We start from the raw sequence: 19,221 nt of genomic DNA on the forward strand, positions 1-19,221 counted from the left end.
TGAGGCGGGAGGATCACTTGAGGTCAGGAGTTCAAGACCAGCCTGGCCAACATGGTGAAACCCCATCTCCACTAAAAATACAAAAATTAGCCAGGCATGGTGGTACACCTTTATAAACCTTTACACCATTTTAATGATAGGAAGGAAGGACACAACTGCTAACTTATGATTCGGATTTTCCATGCTGGAATATCTCCACAGAATTTGTGGGCTACCAAACCACAAACCAATGTGTTAATTTATATCTGGGTAAATTCAAATGGTAGGCTAAGATGTTGATTTCATCAGCATTCTTTCTAGACACCAAAATGTTAAAAGTAGTTTAGGTTCTGCCCTGCTCTGTGACTGCCCCAAAGAGCACCTTACTAGTGCTGAACTGTCTTCCCAGCCTTAGCTTGCGTCCATTGTCAATCCCTCTTCTGGTAGAACCCAGAGTTTTCTTGCTGCCTTGGTTTTTCATCTCTCTATTTGGGGGCAACTTCAATTCCAAAAATAAAACCTGCAAGAAATTAATGTCTCTTTAGTCAAGAATGAAACTTGCAAGGATTATCATTCAGAAAATATTTTAAGTTATTTCAGAAAACAATCTCTACAGTTCAACATGGATTGAAATAATGTTTCTGTGGATAATTTGGAATTACCATATTTAATAAATGATGGCAATCAAAATTTATATGTCAGGTAGTCTATCCATACTCTAATTAGACACTATCAGATTAATTAATACTAACACAAGGCCTTTTTTTTTTTTTTTTTTTGAGACAGGATCTCACTGTCACCCAGGCCAGAGTGTAGTGGTGTGATCACAGCTCACTCTAGCCTTGACTTCCTGGGCTCAAGTGATCCTCCCACCTCAGCCTCCCGAGTAGCTAGGGCCACAGGCAAGCACCACCATGCCCACCTAATTTTTGTATCTTTGGTAGAGACAGGATTTCGCCATGTTGGCCAGGGTGGTCTCAAACTCCTAAGCTCAAGCAGCCCACCTGCTTCAGCCTCCCAAAGTGGTGGGATTATAGGCAGGAGCCACCACACACAGCCAGCTTTTAAGCAGTCAGGAACACAGGCACGTATATACACTGTGCTGAGCAACTGGCAAACAAGTTATTGACATTGAGACTTATTGCTCTAAGAATTGTGAGCTCTCCTAAATGAGGCTGCTCAATCAGTTAAGCCCCATAGATCAACATGGAAGCTTACATGGCTATTGTCTCATTACAAAAATCAGAAAACACTAAAGTAGGAAGGGGTTTGAAAAGTCATCTAGTCCCACCACCACAATGCTGGGCCCTGATAGTCCCTAGGCACAAAAAGTTAGGAGAAGGTGGCCAATACAATGTGGCAATAATGAATACTAGAGAGGGCCGGTAGCACCCACTGAAGACACCAGAACCGTGCTGTGTGGGAGGTGGAAGACCCCATGTAACACTCACAAGCTCAGATGAGAGGGGATGAAACTAGGGCAATTCAGAACATTATCTACTATACCTAATCATTCACTTATATACTTTGAGTGGGTTTTAATGAACCTTGGATTATTTTCCCAGTAATAATTCTAAAAATTGAAACTATTTGTGTAAGTACAAGAATTTTTCCCACAAGTTGAGCCAGGGGTGGAAGGGAAGATAATCCCTGTGCTTCTCTAGAATAGTAATGATGACAGAAACAATGATCTGGTTCCAGTTTGAACTGGGGTTTTAGGAATGAAAGGTACTGAGGCTTACTACAGATGTCAGTAACTATTTAGCCCAAGAACTATGTTACACAGATATGAACATATGCATGTATAGGGATTAGGGTTGCCACATATACCAAATAAAATTACAAAATGCCCAGTTAAATTTGAGTTGCATGGGGCATACTTATACTAAATTGTTATCCATTGTTTACCTGATTTTATTGACAAATTATAGTTGTATACATTCATGGGGTACAAGATGATGTTTTGATGTAAGTATACAATGTGGTGTGATTAAATTAAGCTGATTAACATATTGATCACCACACTTAGACTTATCATTTTTTATGGTAAGACATTTGAAATTTACTCTTAGTTACTTTGAAATATATAATACGTTACTATTGACTGTAGTCACCCTTGTGTACAATAAATATTAGAATCGATTCCTCCTGTTTATCTGAAACTTTGTACCCTTTGATAAACAACTCCCCATTCCCCTATCTAAAACTTTATACCCTTTGACTAGCAACTCCCCATTTCCCCGCTCCCTACTCCCCCAGCCTCTGGTAACAGCTGTTCCACTTTCCACTTCGAGGAGTTCAACTTCATTGGATTCCACATATAGTGAGATCATCTGAAACATATGGTACTTATCTTTCTGTAACTGGCTTATTTCACTTAGCATAACGTCTTTCAGGTTCCTCCATGTTTTCAAAAATGACAGGATGAAATACAAATTTCAAACTGGATGTGCCATATTTTATCAGGCAACCCTAATATAGGTATCAAAGGGTACATGAATGGCAGTATAGGGGAAAAAAAACCAAGCAACTGGATAGGAAAAATAAAACACTATTAAAGTAATAATAAAGCAGCAAACCCAGGAAGACAGACCCATTATGATTAAAGACAACACAAATATCTCAAGTTATATATTTAGAAGTTCTTTAGCTTAAGCATTTTTTTTTTTTGGGTGAAGCTTTCAGAATTAATTGTGAAACTTCACATACAAACTACCTTCCAGGTAACTGCCATTTTGACATGCAGGACGAAGAAGCCAATACTATCAAAGGCCCTTTACTCTTAGTCCAGGATTTGCTCAAGGCCTGTAGCTTACATGCTTTCAGGCCCATCTGAATCACAAGGGCAGCAATTCTTGCCTTTGCCCCAAACCTACTTGTGCTGAAACAGAGATTCTATATTTTCTATAAGTTCCCTATGTAATTTTATGTGCAGTCAGCTAGGTATTGGCTTGGGGATTTGAAAAGCAGATACCAAAAAGAAAAAAAAAGGCACCACTGAATTCAACACATGAATAAGAGAAACCAAGTTCCTCATTTTCTTTTAAATATGTTAACGAAGGAACAGAAAATCAAATACTGCATGTTCTCACTTATAAGTGGAAGCTAAATGATGAGAATTCACGAGCAAAAAATCCCTTTTTCATTTAATTCAGAAAAATATCCAGTTTCCTATTCTATAGAAAGATGTTAGGGCAAGCAAGGAAGGGGTAAGGGCTCATGAAATGACCAACTTCCTGGAAAAATAGCTATGCTGTCATGCAACCACCAGTACCAATCATTTCTTCAACAAATACTTAGTGAGTCCCTCCTCTGTTCCAGGCAAATCTCCTTCTCAAGGAGCTTACATTCTAGAAGTCCTCTTTATTACCTTCCTTTATTTGTAAATTAAATACAGATATAATTTACAAATTAGATGCTAGAATATTCCCAAAGCAATCTGGTTAACTGGCTGTTTCATTTTACTGACCTTTGGTGTTCAGGTAAATACACACACACACACACACACACACACACACACACAATCATTTTAACTCTAAAAATCATGTATCTATATCCCTAACCCCATGATACAACCTCAGCGATGTCATCTGAACTGGTGAAAGAAAAACTGTGGCCAGCTAGTTGATAGGCCTGGGTCTCAATTGCATCCAGCTTGGCTTGCATTATATGTTTCTGACTTTCACATTCTGCAGTACTAAAGCCAATTCCATTTAGTTCTAGCAAGGCCAAGCAGTACTGAGAGGGCATTTCCACCTTACGGAAAACATCTGGAAGAAAAAAGAAAATTAAAACGTTAATTCATTGGCTAAGTGGCTAGATCAGCAGCCTTACCTAAACTATACAGAATTCATCTAGGAAAATCCAGAAATGCTACCAAGGTATCCTTCAGGAGCCAGTCTCCCGAGCAGCATCCTCAAGCCAACAATGAAAGGTGGAAAAGTACAGGCTAGTTTAGCACTGGACAACTATCCTTGTCTCTGCAGAGAGTAGAAGAGTCGGCAATCTTGTGACTAGTCTGGATTACAAGAGACTGTATTTCTCCTAAGATGTTTCTGCTTCTACTCTTAGCAGCAGCATAACAATCAACCTTATTTTGAAATCCAAAATGCTCCAAAATCTGAAACTTTCTGAGCACTGACATGACACCACAATTAGGACACTCCATACCTGACTTTACGTGACAGGGCACAGTCAAAACACAGGTGTACAACACAGTTTATTCAGCGTCTCTAAAGGAAAAAAGCCCCTCCTTGCCCCATTCAGCTTCAATGTATCTTTTCTGCCAGACAACCACAGACTGCCTACATGAGTGACTGAGACAGTGATACCTTTGCTTTCTGATGGTTCAGTGTACACAAATTTTATTTTGTGCACAAAATTATTAAACACATTGTATAAAATTATCTTTAGGCTATGTCTATAGGTATATATGAATTCTACATTTAGACTTGGGTCTCATCCCCAAGATATCTCATTATATATATGCAAATATTCCAAAATCCAAAAAAATCTGAAATGTAAAACACTTCTGGTCCCATATTTTGGATAAGGCAGACTTAACTTATATATTAAAGGCCCTGAGAGGACCTGAAGCAAAGACAACTATTTAATTTTATTTTAAGTGAAAGTCCCAAACTTATTTGACCATTAAACCCTTTTTTCATATAATACTTATTAACATCTTGAAAAGTAAGCATCCATGGAATGTACTATAGGAAATGCTGTCCTAAATCATTAAGAAAGAATCCCTAAGACTTCAGCTTCCAGTATTGAGTCACTAGGAATCTAAGCAACCCTGGCCCACCTTCCCCAGCTCCACACAAACATTATTTGAGGCACTGCTGGTCTCAATTAGCATGAGAAATCTCCAGGGACACCCGTAACCACCACGAAAAGCAAAGAAACAAATGAGAGTTACTGGCCTCTAACTACATGCAGAAGGTACGAGACCGTCAGAGCCTGGCTTTAGAAGCCTGGAACTAGTGGAGAAATTCACGTTACTTGAGACTAGAGAAATAATGAACTTGGGTCAGAACAGGAACAATCAGAGAAGCACAAAGTAAGAGTGGCAGGAAGCTAGCCTGCATCCATAGCCATTAGGAAGGAGCAAGGTCGTTATGGGAATGGAGTCCCATAGCAAAAAAAGTTAAAGGGATATAGATCCTTGAAACAACAACAGGATGAGGAGCTGAGTCTCAGACTCCTGTTCTGAAACAAAACTCTCAAAGGCTACTGTGGTCCTTTGATGCAGAGTAGTGTGGTACCCAGCAGAGGCAGGAGCAAAACCTTTCTAAGGGAAGATTTCCCCCACGTAAGTCCTGCAGGGATCCTTGATCATAATAAATCCTATATGAACTCACAAAAAATATGAAAAATACAAGACAGCAAAGAAATGTGAATAGGACTCAGAAGAAACAACCAAGAAGAAATTTAGATCCCCAAAATTGCAGATAAGGACTAGTTAGAATATTGCACAACTGTGAACGAACTACTTACAAAACAAAAAGTGACTAGAAACAAAGTAAAATAGTAGGAAAATAGAGAACAAGTGTATCAATAATCAAATAAGCAGAAATACATCAAGAATCACAATAAATTGGCAAATTTGTAAAAAAAAAAAAAAAAAAAAAAGTTAAGCCTGAAAAGTAAATGAGCTATACTTTGTTTATAAGACATGTCTGAAGATAGGAACCTAGAAAGGTTAAAAGGGATAGAAAAAAGCTATATGAAGTAATATTAAGAGAAAGCTGATGTTGCCATATTCATATAAGAAAACAGACTAAGAATAAAAATCATTATTTGTAATACAGATGGTCATAATACAATAATAGAAGGTTTAATTCACCAGGAAGACAAATCATTTTTAAACACATACACACCTAATAAAATGGCCTCAAAACAAAGTTAAAATTGATTGAATTACAGGGAAAATTAGACATAGAATATTTTAAAAACAACTTTGACTTAACAGACATATAAAATTGTGCATCCAGAATTAGAGTACACATTCTTTTGTGTGCACATAGAGCATTTACACAATAGCTCAGGTTTTAGATAATGAATCGTTGGCTAAAAATTTCAAGAATTAGTATTATACAACCATGTACTCGAACTACAACACAATTAAGTTTAAATATAATAAAAATACAAAATAAAAGTTTCTAAATATTTGGGAATTAAAAACCATTCTTCTAAATAATTTGTGAGTGAAAAAATATACCAGAAATCTAAAAATATCTAGCATGATAAGAATATTATCAGGCCAGGAATAGTGGCTCACATCTGTAATCCCAGCACTTTGGGAGGCAAAGGCAGGAGGACTGCTTGAGGGCAAGAGTTTGAGACCAGCCTGGGCAACATAGCAAGACCCCCATCTCTACAAAAAAAAAAAAATGTGTGTGTGTGTGTGTGTGTGTGTGTATACACATCAAAACTGTAGAATACAATAAAAGTAGTGCTTTGAGGAAAATTTATAGCTATATATATATATTTTGTTTGTTTGTTTGTTTTTGTGATACAGATCCTCACTCTATTGCCCAGACTGGAGTGCAGTGGCGGAATCTCTGCTCACTGCAACCTCTGCCTCCGGTATTCTCGTGCCTCAGCCTCCCGAGTAGCTGGGATTACAGGTGCATGCAACCACACCCAGCTAATTTTTGATTTTTAGTAGAGACAGGGTTTCACCATGTTGGCCAGGCTGGTCTCAAACTCCTGGCCTGAAGTGATCCACCCACCTCAGCCTCCCAGAGTGCTAGGATTACAGGCATGAGCCACTGCACCCGGCTGCCTTATATTCTTAAGTTAGAAAAGAAAAAAAATAATTTGAGAAGTAATGGTTTTAAGGTCAAAGTTATAAATATTGAAAAATGACTACAAAATAAAGTTAGGGGAACTAGAAGAAAATAGATAATATAGATGTGGACAGAAATCAAGGAAATACAAAACAAAAGTAATAGGAAGAATCAAAGGCAAAGGTTGGTTCTTTGAAAAGACTAGAAAATTGGGAAAACTTCAAGTGACATTAAATAATAATATTATGAAAGAAAAAGAGAATATAACAAATAAACCAGAGACGTAAAAAAGAGAGACTTAGCAATAGCTGTATATCAATAAATTTGAAAATTTAGATGAAACATAAATTCCTTAAAAATATATAGGTTGGGAATGTCACAGTGGAGTAATAAAAAGAAAAAAAAGATTTGGAAAAAAAATATATATATATAGCTTACCAAATATATTCAAAAAGAAATAACTGAATAATCTTACAGTTATTAAAGAAATCAAAGTTGTAGTTAAAATATCTTTCTATGTCAGATGAGAATACCTCCTGGCTAACAGAAAAATTTAAAAAATAAAACATATCTATATGTCTTTCTACAAAGAAATAATTATATTCAAACTAAATCTGATAGCTGTCTACATTCTCTCCAAAAACTTCCCTTATCTCAGTGCACTTCAATTCTTGAATTCTATGAATAAGAAAGCATTAACACTGTAAAAAATGCATTTAATACCTCCTAACCACCCTTTTTTTTTTGAGATGGGGTCTCACTATGTGGTCCAGGCTGGTCTCAAACTTCTGGGCTCCAGTGATCCTCCCACCTTAGACACCTGAGTAGCTGAGACTACAGGCAGGAACCACTGAGCCAGCCTAGCCATACATTTTTGAAAGTGCAGAAAAAAAAAGGAGCTTTCAAAAGCACATTGAAATTGTGAAAGTTAAAAATTATAATAATCAACTAACATAATAAGCACCTGCTCTGTGACAAACACTGCCCATATTCACTATCTTATTTAATCCTTAGAACAACTTTATAAGAACCAGACTTACAGTTTCAGTAGTTTGCCCAAAGTCCCTCAGCTCATAAGTGGATAACCCAGATCCAAACCCTAGTCTGTATGAATTCATCCATCTATTTTCTAGTACCTATTGATTAGTCAATAAATTCGGTCACTCCTCACAATGAAGCCAAATTTGTTCTACTTCACATCTCTACCATAAGCATCCGTTAAGCTCTCTGTAGTCAAGGTGCTTGATCTGGGCCAGCAGATAACAATGACAATAAATTCATGTTATTTGTCATGAGGGAAAAAAGAGACTCTCATGATTATCCCTTGCTGTGAAAAAACATCTGTTTGTTAATAGTTCCAAAAAGAAAAGAGTTAACTTTTTGAAATCCATTAAGGATGTCTTCTAAGTGTGAATAAAAATCCTTTGATAAAGTTCAAATACAAAATTACCAACAACTGCATAAATGCGATTTTGTAATTCTCTTCTTCACACAAGGGCCAGAAGTCAGCAAATTATGGCCAAACTAACATTAGATGCATATTTTTGTAAAGTGTTATTGGAAGACAGCCATTTGTTTTGGTCTTGTCTACAGCTGCTCTTTTGCTACAATGGCAGAGTTGAGTATTTGTGATAGAGATTGTTTAGTTTACAAAGCCAAAAATATTTACTCTCTGGCCTTTTACAGAAAAAAAAGCACTAGACAATCCAAAGGTAGGATTTGCATAAATGTGTAATTTACCCATTTTTGATAAAGAGTGGCTAAATCTCTATCTCTAATCTATAACATAAAAATGCCAGAAACTTGGTTTTTACCTTGAAGGTTTTCCTTCTGCAACAAAGAGTTGAGCTGATTCATAGAGTTGAAGATGAGAATGGACTCCACAGATGCTCGGTATCGCCCAGAATGCTCACTGCCAGCATTTAGCCCCAGGCTTTGAATCCCTTGGCTGGTCTCCATCCCTTCTAGGAGTGGAAGCTCATGAGGAAGAAAACTGGTAACTATGCTATGAAGAGTCGGCTCCTGAGAATCTGGATCTAGTAACCAGCATGCCACCTGAATGGGATAGCAATGAGAATATTTTCCTGATTTTTTTCAAAGACACTTGTGTACCTCTAAATGAAAAGGGAAAAAAACAAAGCTCATTTCTAACCTCACTCATTTTCATTTAATATTTATTCAGTGGTCTTCCCAGGAAAGAAGGAAAGAATAATTGTAACAGGACTCATTTTTGGTAGCAACAACAGCAGTAGCTTTCAAAGAAAGGAAAGTTGTAACTATTCCATTCCTACAATGCTCAGGCCGATCCAGTTTAGCAGTAGGCTTGAAAAACAAGTGTGTCTCAGCAAACTCAAACCATGTGTCTGAAAATGAAGATGGACTCCTCCACTTAGGCTAATTTGGGCTAAGCTACTGTAATAAAGATGGGCCTGTGAGGTTTTAGGTATAGTTAGTTCTTTCATCATCAAAAGAAGTGAGGCGCCGGGCGCAGTGGCTGACACCTGTAATCCCAGCACTTTGGGAGACTGAGGCGGATTGATCACCTGAGGTCAGAAGTTCAAGACTAGCCTGGTCAACATGGTGAAACCCTGTCTCTACTAAATATACAAAAAATTAGCTGGGCATGGTGGTGGGCACCTGTAATCCCAGCTACTCAGGAGGCTGAGGCAAAAGAATCGCTTGAACCTGGGAGGCGGAGGTTGCAGTGAGCCGAGATCGCACCACTGCACTCCAGCCTGGGCAACAAGAGCAAAACTTCGTCTCAAAAAAAAAAAAGTGACGCATAAATGTTTTACCATTAAAAGTTTATATCCAGAGTTTCAGAAAGCCTCTACACTTTCCCCTCAGAATGGGGGGGTCTGTCACCAGAATCATCCAATTATTAATTTGATTGCTATTTCCAACTTCCTCATGAGACTAGGAGTCCTGTAGTTTCTAATACTAGATCAGGCAGATCATTAACTGGATTAGAATAAGGGAATCTAAGCTCTGTTCATAATTCTGACAATTACTTTACTATATGACTCAATTCTTTCTTTTGTAGGTTAAGAATAAAGTTTTATAGGGGAATATTGAGTGAAATAGTCTGATGTAAAAGTTAACATGTTTCTTAACTGAGTCATCATTACGAAGAGTGCATCATACTTTGCTATTATAAAGGAAAGTTCTCAGGAGCCAGTAAGGGGATTTGCCTCTATGCTAAATGGCCACTAACTACAATCCTTTTTGACATCTTATTCACACTCTTTTCCAATTTTCTGCCTCCACCCTCATGAATATTTAAGACCTCCTGCTATCATACACCTAAATCTGTTCTCATTTCACTTCCAATTTACTATCAGACAGAAAACTTAGGACTTATGACCCAAATTAAAATTTTTTAAAAATCTCTGAGGAAAGACATAAACTTTAGGGCTCCAAATTTGTGACATCTCTGTTTTTATCTACACAGAGATATTTGGTGCATGATATTCTATTCTGGGTAGATGAGATTATTGAATAAAGAAGTGACTACTCTAAAATACTTAAGCTGCATTATTGATGCTAAGTAAATACCAAGTCATTTAAGAATTAACACTAAAAATGTTGTTTTAAGTATATAAAAATTAAATTAGACATAGAACCTTAGGATCTTCATAACTTTGCTCCAAGGAGATGCCACAAGAAAGAAGAAGAATTTTATAGCTCTGGATGAAGTCATAGATGACAACAGAACATTCTTTATCAGATTCCTTTCGCAAGCAAGATTGAAGGTACCACATCCTGTCTTTCAAAGTCAGGCTTGGATCTAAAGAAGGTGGAACCAAACTGGCACTAATTTCTTTAAAAAAAAAAAAAGGAAAAAACATTTTTAAGGCAAAAATTACATGCATTCATTTGAAGCAGCAATCTTTAGTAGAAAGACTGAAAAAGACTCAGAAGCCTAAGGGTCTGGTTCCATGTGACGAGTAATTCAGCATCTCATCCAGGTCATATCAGCTATGTAGATGAAGTGCGTCATATATCTAAAAATTATGATTTGGGCTAGAAGATTTTTAATGCTCTACTTAGGTGGGAGAAAATATTAAATATTAATACTTGTAAAAACAAAATTACATTTCCCAAAATGAGGAGTTAAAGACAGGAAAAGTATTTGGAAATAAATTTTAAAGAGAGATTTAGTATGAACAGATACTATTCTATCCAAAATAAAAAAAAAAGCTTAAGTAACTACTCACCCCAACATATTTTCCTGCAAAACAACTGAAAATATTTCATGCTTACTAAGGAACAGACACTATACAGCATCCTTTAAAATGTTTCCTTATTAATTTTGCTCCTAAAAAAAGCTTAAGTAACTACTCACCCCAATATATTTTCCTTCAAAACAACTGAAAATATTTCATGCTTACTAAGGAACAGACACTATACAGCATCCTTTAAAATGTTTCCTTATTAATTTTGCTCCTGTCCAAAACCAACCTATCAGCTGGGGTATCCAACATCCACATTCAGATCACAGGGTATTTCCAGATTACAACCTTTCCACTCTAAAGACTTCTCCAAAGTTTATATAATTCAACTACTATAGATCTCTAGCTCAACATTCCCTCTAGATGAGTTTCAGACCCATTCAATGGTAGGACAGAAGACTGAAAATAAACTGCCATCGTTTAGTCTTCAGAAGCAAACCCTAAAGGTGGCAAGAGAGTCCCTGAGTCTTCACTGCCCCCTCAGAGGAAAAACCCATAGCATGAATAGCCTCGTGTGACAGGCAGGGAGAAGTAAGGAAGTGCTTCTTAAAACATTAATTCTAGTTAATATATGCAATAATGTACATGCCAGCTGCTCTCCAAAAAATTACAATTTTTGCCAGGCACAGTGGCTCACACCTGTAATCCCAAACACTTTGGGAGGCCAAGGCGGGTGGATCACCTGAGGTAAGGAGTTCAAAACCAGCCTGACCAACATGGTAAAACCCTGTCTCTACTAAAAAAATACAAAATTAGCCGGTGCGGTGGCACATGCTTGTAATAGCAGCTACTTGGGAGGCTGAGGCAGGAGAAGTGCTTGAACCCAGGAGGTGAAGGTTGTAGGGAGCCAAGATCATGCCACTGTACTCCAGCCTGGGCAAAAGAGTGACATTCTGTCTCAAAAAACAAACAAACAAAAACTTAAACTCTAAAAATAAATCCTAGGTAAATATCAGGAAATTATTCTCAAAATATAAGATCACTACCCTAATGGATGTTACAGTAATTACATAGTGACTTAGCCAAATACTCATTACTTACCAGAATGCTTTTGTTCCTTCTGCAGTGAAAAATAATAGGCATCCCTTCCACCCCAGCATACTGCCAGTCCAACCACCAAGATGTCATCACAACCTTTAATGGGAAATCCATCATCTCTAATAGGAATTTCCTGAGGTGAGCTAGCTAAGTAAAACAAAAGTGAAACAGTTAAAAATCTCTAAAAATAAAGACATTACATAAATTGTTAAAACAATTATAATAAAAAACCTATCTTTGATAGGCAAAATTTCCAGATCTTAAAATATGCATTTGGACAGTCATTTTAAGTATAAGTAAGCTCTTTCCAGGCTTCCCATCAATTAAGATAACTGTCACTATGAAAAAGCTATCAAGGATTTGTTAAAATAAATCTATAATGATTAACGTCAAGAAAGGGAGGCTGCATTTCAAATTTTATAACTCAAACAAAAATACAGATCATTTGCATACTACAAATATTTTGCAGCAAATTCAGCAATTCTTAGCTAAGAAACTCCAGAAAAATAAAGACTATTACTCCTTAGTGAAGAAGCATAATTTTGTATCTAGAGTCAATGTTTTATTCCTAAAATAATGTATCTCCAATTTTATAAAGGTCAAGAATCAATCCGTCTTATTGATAATTATATCCCTAGTAGCAGGAAAATAACTGGCACATAGGAACTTAGTACATATTTATTAAATTTAGGTGAACTTTTTTATCCCTCTAGCCTCTATTATATAGCCTGATACAGAAAATGTGCTCAATTTTGTTTGTTACATCAAAAATGGAAAGTGCTATTCAACACTAAAAGTACATAAAAGTTGTGGTTAACACATCTGCTTCATGAATTGAAAATCAGACAAATACTCAAACCTTTATGAACAAATTAATTCATAAAATAGCAAGGTTTAATAAATCTAATCAAACACCTGATTTCCACAGCTGACTACAACTGGTCCCCACAATCCAGAAGGCAGAGCTCACGCAATAAGACAGGAATATACATAGCCTTATTTGACCAAAAGGTTCAACTCTCTCAAAACCTGGAAGAGCTCCGCAAGGTTTTGGAAGCAACATTTCAGTATACAATTCATGACTATCATGGAGGTCTAAGTTCTACTCAAGATAAATCTTGGAAAATGTAGCTAATGTACACTGTGAAGAACAAAGCTCCTATTAGCAATGTAATTTTGTAATTACATAAGCAAACAAGGATATTACAATTTAATAGAAAATAATTTATGAGGCCGGGCATGGTGGCTCACGCCTGTAATCCCAGCACTTTGGGAGGCCGAGGCGGGTGGATCACGAGGTCAGGGGATTGAGACCATCCTGGCTAACACAGTGAAACCCCATCTGTACTAAAATACAAAGTAAAAAATTAGCCAGGCATGGTGGCATGCACCTGTAGTCCCAGCTACTCAGGAGGCTGAGGCAGGAGAATTGCTTGAACCCAAGAGGCAGAGGTTGCAGTGAGCCGAGATCATGCCACTGTACTCCAGCCTGGCCAACAGCGAGATTCTGTCTAAAAAATAATAATAATGATTCATGAGGCTGGGCGCAGTGGCTCATGCCGGTAATCCCAGCACTTTGAAAGGCCAACACAGGTGGATCACTTGAGGTCCGGAGTCTGAGACCACCCTGGACAACATGGTGAAACCCTATCTCTACTAAAAATACAAAAATTAGCTGGGCATGGTGCACATGCCTGTACTTCTAGCTACTTGGGAGGCTGAGGCAGGAGAATTGCTTGAACTCAGAAGGTGGAGGTTGCAGTGAGCGAAGATCAAGATCACACCACTGCACTCCAGCCTGGGCAACTGAACAAGACAAAGAAAGAGGAAAGAAAGAAAGAAAGAGAGACAGAGAGAGAGAGAGAGAGAAAGAAAAGAAAAGAAAGAAAGGAGAAAAAGAAAAAAGAAAAGAATTCATGAGCACTGGTGATTAATAAAAACCATTATGTTACAACATTAATATACCATAAAAGAAATGTCACATTCATATTCAAAATATGTATTATCTTTATTTTTATAAACTTTTATGCTAATATATATTACATGCACCTCTTATACTGGAGGGCAACTATCATTAATTAATTTAGGTATGCTGAATAAATAAGGCTGTTCTACACATAAATCCACAGAGGAGATACATACTACAATTTGAATAGATTATATTTAATATCTAACATTGAGAAATCTAACTCTTATCTCAGTCTACTAAGTAGTTTATAAATATGAAAAAATAAAATTAAAAAAATTCTTACCTTGCTTAAACCTACTGCCAATAGTAGCAGTTTTAGAAGATGTCAAACTTCTAATCTTTTCACAAGCCAGTGAGATGGAAAATCGCTTTTTGCACCGCCACTCCTTAATGAAGGTTTGGAAAAGATTTTGGTCACTTGCTACATCAATTATGGCCAAACTTTCTGAACTGCTTGAGGCTGGAGTTAACTGTAATCCATCCTGTGATAACTGAAGTGAAAAGCTTGTGTCACTAATAGGGCTGTTGTCTTTGAACCCATTTCTACTCCCTGGACTTAAATCGTGGTTTTTAATATCTGAAGGTGAGCCAAATAAATAACTTTCACCAGGTTGTAAAACGTTATTAGTTTTCCAAGGGTTTACAGGTGTTTCAAGAATCCCTGGAAATGTCAGCTTAGAAGCAGATGTTGGAATGGGTGTAGGAGGAATGAGACCATTATCATCAACTATATTACTTTCTTTACGAGGTAAGAGGGATGAGGTTTCATCATGATTGGCATTGTTTTCTAGCATCTCAATCTTGCTTTTTACTTCATTATTAGAAGAAAATGAAATTCCCTGCACTTGTTTTGTCTCCAAGTTTGAAATAACTTCTTGTTCTTCATTTAACTCTGTATTTTTTCTATTCAAACTAGAAAAGTTTATAGTCATTGATTTTAGCTTTTCATTTTCTAGAGGACTGGATACTTTATCTAAAATCCTTTGCAGTCCTGGACTTAGATCAAATGATGCCCCTGACCATATGAATGAATGATTTTGCCTGGTCCCAGTTAATTTTGATTTTTCAGCCCTTTCATCTTGATCTCCTCCATCTTGATCACCTTGGTGGTGCTCATCAAGTACTGGATCACTTAGTTCTAATGCTCTAGGAGATACTACAGTATGATTCTTCTCTTGGACAGGAAATATATCCGCATTGTCCAAAGCTTCAACCATCTGAACAGAATCCATTTCTGAAAATATAATAGATTCATCATTGGAACAAGTCAACTGCTGGTGGGTATCTTGATTCTCATTTACATTTGATTTTCTAATTAGGTCTTCTTGTAGACACAGAGAATCACTAAAATGGTTTGATGTTACTTCTGAAGGAAGGGGTTCTTTCATTTGCATATCAGGTAATTGTTCTTTTACTAGATAGTCATCACTGAAGCTATCAAATAGTAAACTATCACTCATATTCAAACTTGTTTCAGGAACTGGAAGACATTCTCCTTCTACACCAGTGGGAGTTCTCTTTTGAGGAATCAGAGGTATAACTGGTTTCACAGTTTCTTGTGTTTGATAACCTTGAAGAAAACTATTTAATTGAGAATCAGTAACAGAAACTTCATTCTTTTTTAAAAAAAGACCATTTTCCTCCAATAGTATTGGAGAATGGAAAATCGGGCTTTCTGGAGTCAGGATATCAACCCCATGTGAATCAGTGCTTTGTTTCATAGTACCTACAGTCTTAAGGTCCAAATGATCTATCTTAGTCGCTCCTAGAGGGTGCTGTTCAGCAGGAAAAGGAATGTGACACTCCTTCTGAAAAGAGTTCATTGAGTTCTGTTGGACTAAGCTCTTCTGCATTATCCCTGCTGCCAGGTTGGTGTCCTTTGCTCCTAGTTTGGCATTTTCAGTTGCCATCTGTTGTATTATTTTCTCTGACTGAGTATCCAGGTAGAAACTATCTTCAAAATCACAGAGGACTAAACCTAAGTCAGAAACATGATTATTTTTAGTTTTGTTTGTTGTATAAGTACCTGTTTTTTCTTGTAGTCTAGAAATATTTAGAAAATTCTCATGCTGGCCTTCTGATTTGCTAAATGCTCCAGCTGATGGAAGTACTTCACTGGGTATCACAGTTCTGCTTATATCATCTCCTAATGCCTGAAAATGACTTGGTTTATTTTCCTCTGTATTAAGCTTTATCCTTTCACAATTGATAGTAACATTTGAGTCTCTATTTATGTAACTACTGACTGCTTCACAGGGCATTTGTCTCTCTATTATATTTTTCTGTTTGGTAATAGTGCTTGTCTGTTCATGAGATTGCTTTCGCAGGTACTGGTTAATTGGATGGATGTCATGGTGTTTTATATAAACATTCTGGTTTTTTGAACCATTTTGTATCAGCACTTCATTTATTTTTTCTGCCTCAACAGCTACTCCTCTGCCCTTTTCACTAACCACACTAGTGGCCTGACAAGTCACATTTTTACTCTGAGATCCTGTGACAATATGTTCCACAAAATTATCATTAGTTAGTGTTATGTTCCATGAACAATTTTGCTTTATTTGTAATGGGAATGATGTTTTATTATCTTTTTCCTTACCACTCAAAGATACATTTTTAGCAAATGGCCCTGAATTTCTAAATTCCGTTTTCTTCTCATCTAAGGTAAACGGGTCTTCACAAAGACTAGGATTAGACAGAGTCTGTCCTTGTAAATGGATTCTACACGCTCCAGAGTCTTTCAGGGGGCTGCTGTCCCTAGATCGCTTTAGATGCTTTCTATGTTTCCAAGATCGAAAACTTCTGCTCATCTTTTCTGAATTGAAATTCAAAGGTGCCTTTTTTGTTTTCCGTGAAAAAGTCTGAACAACTTTCTTATCACTTGTTTCCCCCTCATTCTGAGAGGCTCCTGGCTTCTCTTTATTTATATCTAAAGAGGCCCGTTTTCTTGCTCTGAAAATGGAACATCTCTGATGTTCTTGATTCCCATTCTGGAAATTACAATTAAAGGAACTTGTATGCTCTCTACTTTTATTTAAGTCTTGCACTATATTTGGTGAATGCTTAATATAAGAATCACTAAATATTGTGTTACTTTTGTTCTTTGATGTTAATTTTTTATAAGAACTCTTAGTTTGGGATATAAATGTGTGTTCCTTTACTTCGGACTCACTATGAGTCAATGAGCATGTACTAGAATGTAACAGGGCACATGGATTCCATTGCACTCCCATTTCAACTAAGTCCTGCTGCAGAATCATTCTGGCTTCTTCCACTATAAGGGCTGCTGCTTCCCTTTCAGTTAAACCTTTTCTGCCAGTCACCCAGATAGTTCGCATATTGCGACGTTCTTCAACTGCTTCCTCTTCCTCATCCACTGCCTTCCGGGCACTACACAAGGAGATGGGAAAAGACAGAAATGAATTCATTCATTCGTAAGGCAAATATTTATTAAACATGCAATCTGAGCTGTTACTAGGAACTGAAAAAATAACAATGAAGAAGAGAGAGAAATGTATCTGCTCTCATGGCACATTCTAGCTGGGGAATTCAGAAAATAAACAAAAAGTTTAAAATGCATTCTATATTACCTGGTGATAAGAGTTGTATACAAAAATGAGGCACCAGAAAGGGGTGGGTGGTTCTGTAGTTTTTAAACGGCATAATAAAGGAAGGCTTCACTAAGACAGATTCTTTAAGTAGAAGCCTTTAAAAAAGTGAAAGCCATAAAACTTTCATTGAAAAACATCCGGCCGGGCGCGGTAGCTCACACTTGTAAACCCAGCACTTTGGGAGACCGAGGAAGGCGAATCACTTGAGGCAACAAGTTCGAGACCAGCCTGGCCAACATGGTGAAACACTGTCTCTACTAAAAATACAAAAAATCAGCCAGGCATGGTAGCGGGTACCTGTAATTACAGCTGCTTGGGAGGCTGAGGCATGAGAATCACTCGAACCCAGGAGGTGTTACAGTGAGACAAGATCACACCACTGCACTCCAGCCAGGGTGACAGAACAGGACCCTGTCTCATTAAAAAAATTTTTTAAAAGGCTGTGCCCAGTGGCTCATGCCTGTAATCCCAGCACTTTGGGAGGCCAAGGTGGGTAGATCACCTGAGGTCAGGAGTTCAAGACCAGCCTGACCAATATGGTAAAACTCTTTCTCTACTAAAAATACAAAAATTGGCCGGGTGTGGTGACATGTGCCTGTAGTCCCAGCTACTTGGGAGGCTAAGACAGAAGAATTGCTTGAACCCAGGACGCAGAGGTTGCAGTGAGCCGAGATTACGCCATTGCACTCCAGGGCGACAGAGCGAGACTCTGTCACAAAAAAAAAAGACAAGACAAGAAAGAAAACGAATGCTTCTGTACAATACACAATATAAACTCTGGGCAAAATATATGAAGGGACTAGAAAATGAACAAAAGAAAGCAGAAATTGGAGGGGGGTTGAGACTTGGAAGAAAGAAAATGGCAGTGGGTTAATTTTCACTTTTTACCTGAAGGCAGGGCCCAGTCAGCACCCTGTAGGTTGGCTAAAAACTTAGATAAAAACCTGGAGTTCACTGATTGACAGAAGTCAGAAGAGAGTTAAGAGTAACTACATTAGTTGGAAATTTAAGGCAGTCTAGAACAGATAACTAGAGAGGAACAACTCGTAATTCTTATATAAACTCTGCCCAAATCTCTGACTGACCTCTAAACCGTGCAAGTGTGGACAGATTCCAAGTGGCCAGTTAAAAGTCTAAACCAGGGGTCCTCAACCCCCGAGATGCAGACCAGTACCAGTCCATGGCCTGTTAGGAACTGGGCCGCACAGCAGGAGGTGAGCTACAGGCAAGGGAGCATTGCTGCCTGAGCTCCGCCTCCTGTCAGATCAGCTGCAGCAAACCCTACTGTGAACTGTACATGCAAGGAATCTAGGTTGCATGCTCCTTATGAGAATCTAATTGTTTTGTTTCATCCTAAAACCAAACCATCTCCACCACCCCCCTACCACCACCTCCACCCCCGGTCTGTGGAAAAATTGTCTTCCATGGGCAAGAGATATGCAAGAGCAAAGAGGATAGTAAAATACTATACCCCATCCCTTCCCACACAGGTTAAGGTCTCAGACCTGAGTGGGAGGGAAGAAACACTAATTGGAAATGAGATTGATGCTTCCATCTAAAACAAATTGTTTAATACCTGAAAATAAAACTGGTTGTTA

At 37.6% G+C, this 19,221-nt stretch overlaps 1 protein-coding gene across 5 annotated transcripts in view; it reads right to left on the reverse strand.

Annotated features, from left to right (window-relative positions):
• POLQ (DNA polymerase theta) overlaps nt 1-19,221 on the reverse strand; it is a 112,421-nt gene that overhangs the window by 41,578 nt on the left and 51,622 nt on the right. For 3 of the 5 annotated variants that reach the window (XR_004670681.3, XM_003825170.5, XM_008950468.4), the window contains exons 16-21: nt 14,296-17,402; nt 12,047-12,190; nt 10,397-10,593; nt 8,588-8,828; nt 3,556-3,749; nt 362-499 (exon numbers count right to left, since the gene is read on the reverse strand). Coding sequence is in view for 4 of the 5 variants with exons in the window: in XM_003825170.5 (XP_003825218.3) it covers nt 362-499; nt 3,556-3,749; nt 8,588-8,828; nt 10,397-10,593; nt 12,047-12,190; nt 14,296-17,402 (4,021 nt within the window). In the remaining variant the exon portion in view is untranslated. The remainder of the gene's footprint in view (nt 1-361; nt 500-3,555; nt 3,750-8,587; nt 8,829-10,396; nt 10,594-12,046; nt 12,191-14,295; nt 17,403-19,221) is intronic. The other 2 variants (XM_063602904.1, XM_024928398.4) reach the window with 1 other exon arrangement.

Source organism: Pan paniscus, chromosome 2 (genome assembly GCF_029289425.2).
Source record: "Pan paniscus chromosome 2, NHGRI_mPanPan1-v2.0_pri, whole genome shotgun sequence".
Lineage (NCBI taxonomy): Eukaryota > Metazoa > Chordata > Mammalia > Primates > Hominidae > Pan > Pan paniscus.